The sequence below is a fragment of the Rattus norvegicus genome, chromosome 1 (genome assembly GCF_036323735.1).
Source record: "Rattus norvegicus strain BN/NHsdMcwi chromosome 1, GRCr8, whole genome shotgun sequence".
Taxonomy (NCBI): domain Eukaryota; kingdom Metazoa; phylum Chordata; class Mammalia; order Rodentia; family Muridae; genus Rattus; species Rattus norvegicus.
Genome location: NC_086019.1, coordinates 56,126,590 through 56,135,862, shown reverse-complemented (window position 1 = coordinate 56,135,862; position 9,273 = coordinate 56,126,590). Strand labels below are relative to the sequence as shown.

At 44.3% G+C, this 9,273-nt stretch overlaps 1 protein-coding gene across 3 annotated transcripts; it reads left to right on the top strand.

Moving 5' to 3' along the window:
• The first annotated feature begins 297 nt into the window (after positions 1-297).
• On the top strand, positions 298-8,940 carry LOC120100105 (sperm motility kinase 3A-like). 3 transcript variants are annotated; one of them, XM_039101516.2, is made up of 3 exons: positions 298-940; positions 6,569-8,145; positions 8,581-8,940. In XM_039101516.2, exon 2 carries the CDS (start codon positions 6,595-6,597, stop codon positions 8,098-8,100), a length of 1,506 nt encoding a protein of 501 aa, XP_038957444.1. In that variant the 5' UTR covers positions 298-940; positions 6,569-6,594; the 3' UTR covers positions 8,101-8,145; positions 8,581-8,940. The 3 variants fall into 3 exon arrangements, 2 of the variants coding, with proteins under 2 accessions (XP_038957444.1, XP_038957445.1); XR_010062899.1 differs by having other exon boundaries at positions 300-940; positions 7,886-8,145; XM_039101517.2 differs by lacking the exon at positions 298-940 and having other exon boundaries at positions 948-8,145.
• The last annotated feature ends 333 nt before the right edge of the window (positions 8,941-9,273 follow it).

Sequence of the window (9,273 nt, the reverse complement as noted above, 5' to 3'; positions counted from 1 at the left end):
TACAAAGCAATTCTAACTGACCTTAACTATGATTGGCCCTAAAGGAGGGCACAGGTTAGGGTAATTTCCAGGAACAACAGACCACACAACTTAGTGCGATATGCAGTTAATGATTAGCTGGGCATGAGAAAGGTCTTCTGTAATAATGTAAGATGGCTGGCGACAGGTATTAAAGTGGATAGAGTAATGTCAGAAAGGCAGCAGCCACCTCCGTCTTAAAGAGAAGATTACACACACACACACACACACACACACACACGCGTGTGTGTGTGTGTATAATTAATATATATATATATGTATCTGTAGTATATTCTTAAACCCATAGTTGAAATGCAAAAGGGACCCATGGAAGGTAGACATAAGGATTTTAAAGCAGGAGGCACAGCAAACCTTCAAACAGAGAACTAAGGACAGCAAACCATCCTACAGGCTTTGATTTCTAAAAGCCTAAAGGCTCCCCATAGCCAACCTAAGCCAGAGCCTTGGAGTCCTTCCCAACCATGCAAGGACAGGTCCTATTGTGACCTCATGAGGAGCGACTGTGAGGCGGTCCAGCCAACAGATGTTAAGCTGTAGCCAGGCCTGGATTTCCTTGAGTGTGTTTAGAGGAGTGGTGGAGTGGAGACTTTGGTGATTTTGGTGGATCTAGTGAGCAGTGTGTGGATTTTGCATTTGATTGATTTGTGAGTAGCTTGTGTATGTGTGTCTAGGTCAGTGTTTGTGTGGACAGTTGCTTTTGTGTGTGTGTGTGTGTGTGTGTGTGTGTGTGTTGGTATACTTGGTGGTGACTGTGAGTGCATCTGTGAGTGTGGGTGTGTGTGTGTGCCCAACTGTGTGTGAGTGTCTGTTGTGCCCTGTTGGTGCACTAGTTGTAGGTGTGAGAACACCTGTGTGAGGAAAAGTTTTGAGGCCGGCAGTCAGCTTGGCCATTGTTTCTAAGGTAAGCATATTTTGGTTTAAGTTTATTTGTTTATTCACTTTACATCCCAATCATAGCCTCTCCCTCTCTCCTCTCCTCCTACTCCCGGCTCACATGCCCCTCTTCCTATAATTCCCTTCCCTTCTCAGAGAAGTGGGCAACCCCTTGGGTATCACTCTGCCCTGAAAAATCAATTCCTAGCAGGACTTAGTTTATCCTCACCCAGAAAAAACAGCCCATGTAGGGGAAAGGGATCCGAAGGCAGGCAACAGAGTAAGAGACAAGCTCTGCTCCAATTGTTAGGAGCAGAAGACATATTAAGTCCTGTGTGCAAGTCATAGAATATAATTAACAATGCTCTGTCCCATGGGCTGGGTCTCAAGTTGGGCTGATCATTAGTTGGACTTTCCTTCAATCTCTGCTCCACCTTTATCCCTAAACATCTTATAAGTAAGACAAGTTTTGGGTTGAAGGTTTTGTGGGTTGGTTAGTGTCCCCCTTCCCCTAGTGAAAATCCTTTCTACCTACAGGACATGGGTATGTCAGTCTCTCCAACCCCAGCTGCTAGTAGGCTCAGCTAGCATCACTCTAAGAGACTCCCTGGAGCCTCCCACCCCCAGTCTCCTTCATGCCAGAGATGCATTGCCCAAACCCAGCCTTCTCCTTTCTCCTTCCTCTGTGCCCTGCCCTGTTCTTGTCCCCAATCCTCTCCCCATCAGTTCCCTCCCTCCACTCAACTTTTTGAATTTCCCTTTTGAATGAGATTCAAGTATCCTGCCTTGAGTCATCCTTATTTAGCTTTTTTGGGTCTGTTGATTATAGCATGGTTATCCTGCACTTTGTAGCTAATATCCATTTATAAGTGTATACATACTAGGTTTGTCCTTCTGGGTCTGGGTTACGTCACTCCGGATGACATGTTCAGTTTCTAATCATTGGTGTTCAAGTTTCACAGTGTCCTCCTTTTAATAGCTGAGTAATATTCCATTGTGTAAATGAACCACATTTTCTTATCCATTCTTCATTGAGGGACATCTGGGTGGTTTCAAGTTTCTGGCTGTTATGAATAAGGCTGTTATTAATACAGTTGAGGAAGTTGCCTGTGGTATGGTGAAACATCTTTTGGGTATATGCCTGGGAGTGGTATAGGTGGGTCTTGAGTTAGAACTATTCCCGATTTTCTAAGAAACGGCCAAATTGATTTCCAGAGTGGTTGTGCAAGTTGGTACTCCCAGCAACAATGGAAGAGTGTTCTTCTTGCTCCATATCCTCAACAGCATGTGATGTCACTTGAGTTTTAGATCTTACACATTCTGATGGGTGTAAAATGGAATTTCAGAGTCATTTTGATTTGTATTTCGTTGATGACTAAGTACGTTGAACTTTTCTTTAAGTGCTTCTCAGCCTTTAGAGATTCCTCACTTGACAATTCTCTGGCTCTGTGCCCCTTTTCAATTGGGTTGTTTGCATTCACAATGTCTAGCTTCTTGGCTTCTTTATGTATTTTGGATATTAGCCCTCTGTCAGATGTAGGATCATGCAGATCTTTCCACACTCTTTAGGCTGTTGTTTTGTCCTAAAGACAGTGTCCTCTACACTTCAGAAGATTTCAGTTTCATGAGGTCCCATTGTTGATCTTAGTATCTGAGCCATTGGTGTTGTGTTCAGGAAGTTGTCTCCTGAACCAATGAGTTCTCAATACTATTTGTATTACATTTAGTGTGTCTGATTTTATGTTGAGGTCTTTGATCTACTTCATAATCCAAAATTAAAATTATACAGTTGACAGTTTTTATATTAGTTTTAAAGATCAGAACATTTTCCCTTGAGTTTTGCTAGTTAACTACTGAACTATCTCCCTAGCCTGGGGATATTGGAGGGTTTGGGTTTGTGCTTGGGTTTGGGTTTTTTCGTTGTTTATTTTCCTAAGGTTAGGTTTTTCTGCTTAGCCCTGAGTACCCTGGAACTTTCTCTATAGACCAGGCAGGCCTCAAACTCAGAGATCTTCCTGCCTCTGCCTCCTGAGTGCTGGGAGGAAAGGTATGGACCATCACGACCCAGGGATTATTTGAGTTTTAACCTTTTATGCTTCTGATTTTATTTTCTGGTTTTCTTTGCTTGGATTGTTTTTGGCTTTCAGAGTTGTTGATGTTTTTTTTAAATTCTTTTGTTTTTCTTATGTTTACAATTTGGAGAATTTTGTGCTAGTGTTGGTTTCAATCTTCTTGTATCTGTTGAGACCTGTTTTGTGACTAATTATATGGTCAGTTTGGGGGAAGGTATCTTGAGGTACTGAGAAGAAGGTATATTCGTTTGTTTTACGATGAAATATTCTATAAATATGTTAAATCCATTTGGTTCCTAAACTTCTGTCAGATTAGCTATGTCTCTGTTTAGTTTCTGTTTCCATGATCTGTCCATTGATGAGAGTGGGGTGTTGAAGTCTCCCATGATAATTGTGTGAGGTGCAATGTGTGCTTTGAGCTTGACTAAGTATACTTTTATGAATATAGGTGCCCTTGCATTTGAAGCAGAGATATTCAGGATTGAGAGTTCATCTTGGTGGATTTTTCCATTGATGAATATGAAAGTTTTTTGATAACTTTTGGTTGAAAGTCAATTTTGTTAGACGTTAGAATGGCGACTCCAGCTTGTTCCTTGGGACCATCTGCTTGGAAAATTGTTTTCCAGACTTTTACTCTGAGGTAGAGGCTGTCTTTGACACTGAGGTATGTTTCCTCTATGCAGCAAAATTCTGGGTCGTCTTTTACATGTCCAGTCTGTTAGACTATGTCTTTTTATTGGGGAATTGAGTCCATTGCTGGTACGAGATATTAAGGAACAGTGATTGCTGTCTCCTGTTGCTTTCGTTGCTAGAGGTGGAATTATGTTTGTGTGGCTCTCTTTTGTGTGTGTTGCAAGGGGATTACGTTCTTCCTTTTTCTAAGGGGTAGTTTCGCTCCTTGTGTTGGAGTTTTCCATCTGTTATCCTTTTTAGGGATGGATTTGTGGAAAGATATTGTGTAAATTTGGTTTTGCCATGTAATATCTTCTTTCCTCCAGCTATCGTAGTTGAGAAGTTTGCTGGATACAGTAACCTGGTCTGGCATTTGTGTTCTCTTAGGGTCTGTTTGACATCTGCCCAGGATCTTCTGGCTTTCAAGGTCTCTGGTGAGGAGTCTGCCGCAATTCTGATAGGTCTGCCTTTATATGTTACGTGACCTTTTACCCTTACTGCTTTTAATATTCTGTCTTTGTTTTGTGCATTTGGTGTTTCTTTTGTGGTCCAATCTATTTGGAGTTCTCTAGGCTTCCTGGATGTTTATGGGCATCTTTTATTTTAGGTTAGGGATGTTACCTTCAATTATTTTTTGAAGATATTTACTGGCCCTTTAAGTTGGGAATCTTTCTCTCTTCCATCCCTATTATCCTTAGGTTGCTGCAATTTTCAGTTGCCATCTGGTTGTCTCTGGTGTTATCTGGTCTTGCTGTCTATAACAGTGGCTTGACCCTCCTGTAAGCCTGTGTATCAGCAATCCTGGAGACTGGCTTTCACACAGTCATTTCTGGGTACAGAGAGCTTTGGGACTGGCTCAGCTCTGGTTGGAGGCAGGAACTGAAAGGGTTCTATCCCAGACTGCTCCTGGGTTGGTGTGTCCTGAGGGCTTCAGGCAGGACCCTTGGAGCAGAACTGATGGTCTTAGAACTGCTCTCTAGTGTGTCTTCGCCCCTTGTGAATGGCTTTCAATTCTTGCACAGGGAGAGACTGCCTGACTGCTCCTAGGATCCTGGGTGCACGGGGCTCTAGGCAGGTTCCTCTTCTGCCAGGAACGTGAGGAGAATTGGTGGCCTCCCCCATGCTCCCAGAATTCTCCTCACTTCTGAGAGTCCAGCTGTCTCCCCCATGGGATTTGGGTACCTCTCATAGGATTCTTTATGCATGGGAGTTTTGGTTATTGCTGTTTTTACTCTAACTGGGGATTTGAGTTTGTGATTATTTGTGGTTTTTAAATGTTATATAAATTCTTGGAGAATTTCATACTTTCATTGAATGTATTTGGATCCTCTTCACTCCCTGCATCCTTCACCAACTCCTCCCACATCCATCTTCACAGTCACCTGCCACAACCCACAAATTCATGGTTTTTTAATAACCTGGTGTCCTGTGTTCCTGAGTGTGGGGAATGACTCTCTTCCCTATGTGTCGTCAACTGTCAATGTTCCCACTCTGGGTTAGTCATGCAGGACTGCTTGATTTTGTGGAGATCTGATGCAGGCAGTCACAGCTGTTGGGAGTTTATGAATGAGGTGGTCTTGTGTTGAGAAGATATTTTGATACGTCTCTTCCCAACCCCAGGATCTTACAATTTCTCTGCCCTTGTTTTCCATTATAGTCCCTGAGCCATGGAGGGAGGGAGGGAGGGAATGTGGACACACCCCCCACACCTGTTTCGCCTGAGCACTTTGTCAACAGGTATTCTCCAGTCTTTTAGCAGCTATGAGTTTCTGTGCAATTGCACCAAGAAATTTCTCTGAGATATGAGAGTTGTACTATTAAATCTGAAGACTTCTTGCAAGGATGTGCATATGAGTAAGAACATGCTGTGTTTGTTATTTTGAGTCTGGGTGAGCTCACTTAGTGTAACCTTGTCTAGCTCCAAGCATTTAGTTGGAAACTTGATAATTTCAGTTTCTTTTACATCTGAATGACATTCCACTGTGTGTAGGTACCACACTCGCATTAGTCATTCATCAGCTGGACGGATACCTTGGCTGTCTACATTCCCTGCACCGTGAACAAATGAAACAGTAGTGAACATGGATGAACAAGTGTCTTTGCAGCAGGAAATATTGTTCCTTGAGTATATCCCAGGAATGGCGTAGCTGTATCAGGTGGAACACCTATTTCTAGTTTTCTGAGGAACACCCACACTCTACAGTGGCCACCTCAGTTTATATCTTCCCACGGACACTGTGCATGAGGGTCTCCATCCCCCACATGCACCCCAGCATTGTTGCCTTTGCCATTCTGATTAGAATAAGATGAAGTCTCAAACTAGTTTTAGTTTTCATCTCCCTAATGGCCCAAGATGGTGAACATATACATATATATTTCTTAGCCATACATTCCTTAGCCATGCATGACTTGTGAGAAAAACCCTTTGAAGACCCCTATCTCAATTAATCCCAATTGTTCACTGGGACGTTTCCTTAGAGTTGTCTCTTTAATACTTTCTATATTCTAGGAGTTTTGATGAGTGCGTTCTATTTTGTTTTAATCTCTAGGTTTTTAGCTTTTATGTAGTTTTGCTTGTTTGGAAGTTGATTTTGTTTCATTTCATTTTCTGTAGCTTGGGTTTTCTAACTGTTAATAGTTTTAATTTCTTTGATCGTTCATTTCATTGTACATTCTTTTTCTTACACAATCAGTGATGTTGATCTTAGTGTGGCTGAGCTGTGCTCCTCCCTCCTAGTGACTAGTATGTAGTTTTTTACTTAGGATTTCCTTGGCTTTGTGCTTTGTTTTACTTTTGAGGGTTTCTGTTGTTGTTTTGGTTGGTTTTAGTTTTCTGTTTTTCTTATTTTTCACTATTTTACTTTCCATCTTAGCTTTCTTTCTTCCCTTTATTTCTTTTTCCTTCCTCTTAGGTAGCATTTATACTCTGTTACCTCCAATGAGCTTCGGGAGCAAACGGGAGTCAGAAAGGCTCCGATCTCAGGGCAGCTCTTGCACAGAGAGTTTCTGCTCTCAATATTTGGTTTTGAATACCATCGGCCATGGTTTCCACGCGGCCGTGAAGTTGGCCGTGCACCGCCTCACAGGTACCCCCGTGGCTGTCAAAATGATCCTCAAGAGACAACAGTGGTGCCAGCAGGTCACATCTGAGGTAGAAATCATGATGAGGATCAACCACCCAAATATTGTATCTCTCATACAAGTCATTGACACTGAAAAGATAACATACCTCATCATGGAGTTGGCCAAGGGGAACCAGCTTTATTCTCACATCAAAGAGGCTGGCCATCTGCAGGAGGATGAAGCACGGGGCATATTCAGACAATTATTAAGTGCTGTGGGATACTGCCATGAAGAAGGCATTATACACCGGGACCTTAAACCCGATAATCTGTTAGTCGATACCAAGGGAAGAATTAAAATCATTGATTTTGGTTCTGCCACTCAAGTGCGGCCTGGGCAAAAGTTGAGAAAGCCCTATGGGACTTATGCATTTTCTGCTCCTGAGCTGTTACTCGGGAAATTTTATGAGGGCCCCAAGGTCGACGTGTGGGCCCTAGGAGTAATTCTTTATTATATGACAGTTGGAAAGGTCCCATTTGAGGCTGCCAGCATACCGCTACTCCGAAGGCAAATTGTGTTAGGGACGTACGTTGTCCCACCTGGCCTGTCAGAAGAGCTACAAGACCTGCTGAGTCTTTTATTGAAAGTGAACTCCCAGCAGAGGCCCACAATTCCTGATCTTTTGACTCATCCCTGGCTTAAGATAGACTCAGAGGGGTTCCCACAACCTTGTAAGGAACTCATCCCCCTCAGGCCAGACCCAGCCATTCTTAGAGCAATGCAGGACATTGGATTTGAAGCCCAAGAGGTTAAAGACTCCCTCGATCAGAAGAAATTCAACCAAAGTATGGCTTGTTATTACCTATTGGAAAAGCAGGCTCTTCAGGAGTGTGACAACCCAACCCGGCCTCATCCATGCATGACCCCATTCCCGACCCTTGATTACCCTGCTACTTCAGTGCGAGGGCTCAGAAGTCGAGGAAGCGAGCCCAGATGGCTCGGGTCATCCTCCGATAGTCAAGGTTCTGACCTCGGCCAGACTCCTAGTCATCGATTAGTCAAGAGGGCCAGTTGGCCTGGCGGTCTTCTCTGCAGGCCACGTCAGATAGCACCCACAGTGGAGCTAACCCACAGAATTTCTATTAGTGACCCCTGCTTTTCTTCAGTGCACAGCAGAGGCAAGAAGACCATCAACACTGAAAGCACAGAAGACAAATCCAGTGACTCAGCAGAGGTTAAGCCTGTCGCAAGCAGGCCCTGGCCCAAAAGATTTAGGGGGTGGGTCAAGAACATCCGAAATGGCCTGATGAACCTGTGTTGCTGCATTCCGTCCAGAAAAAAACCTCCCCTGGGGCACAACAGAGTTGTTCCCCAGAAATGAAGAACATGGAAGGAATCCAGAGAGCAAGCATCCAACACTGCCCAGGTACATTGCTGAATTTGTATCTATTTTGCTCGTGTCTGAGTCAACTGGCAGGTTATCATAGTGTGTATGTCTATGGGACGATGCACGGGGAAGCTAGGTCTAAAACACCGTGGGACGATGGTTAAGTCTAAGCTACCAGCACATCTATCATTGCCGACTGTAACTCCCATGTTCATCCTGCTCATGGGAATACTAAAATACATTCAACTAGAAAGAGACAGCAGGATACTAACCAATGTAGGAGGATGAAGTTGGAGAAGGAAGAGAAGGAGATGCTGAGGGAGGAGAGGGTGGTATGGGGTGGGGGCTAGGAGATGAGGGGAAGAGGTTCCGAGAAGCTTGGAGAGCAGTTTGGAACAGGGTGACCACAGCTGGAGAGATGCCCTGTCCAGCAGAGGTCCCAGAGTCCCTCTCACATGTGTCATTGCCTTTTAGAAGATCACTAGAGGATGCCGGATGCTGCATCTCTGCAGTCCCAGTATTGAAGTGGACCCACGTGTGGACACGGTCCTGCAGAAGGGAGCGCTGTGAGAGCTGTCACCTTCCAGGTCAGCTGTGGAAGGATGAAAGCAAATGAAGAGATGCCAGGTGGCAAGAGAGCACCTCAAAGGCATCACTCTTCCTGGTGGAGGTTGAAAACCAGTCCAAAGCTGATAAAGACCAGAGCCCTTTTGCCGACCAGGGTCACATCACACACCTCCTCTTGGCACAAGTTCTCGCCTCACTCTTAGTGGAGAATATATGTCTTCTCAATGTGTTTATCCGACTCTGAGAATAAAATAGCTGTTTGTGAAAGATGACCTCGTAGATTTTTCTGCATCTTCTTCACATAGGGAAATTGGCCCTGTGGCATTCCAAGGCCCCAGGAAGCACTGGGTAATAGGGCCCACCTCAGGGCCAAGAAGGTCATGTGTCCTAATGGGGTCCTTACATGCTGGACCACTGTGTGCTGGTCATAGTCTGCCTCTAAGTGGCCTCCATAGGATTGGGCGCTGGGAGTTCCTGTCCCTTCTGTCAAATTTGTTACTCCTTCAGGTGCCTCACCGGCATGCTTCACTGTCACCAGTGACAAGGCAGAGCCCCCTCTTCCGGTATCGCCTCTATGGATGCCCAAAGGCCTCAAAGTGG

What these genes read in the sequence shown, in the direction of transcription:
- LOC120100105 (XM_039101516.2), top strand. Translation starts at nt 6,595, where the DNA reads ATGAGCTTCGGGAGCAAACGGGAGTCAGAAAGGCTCCGATCTCAGGGC.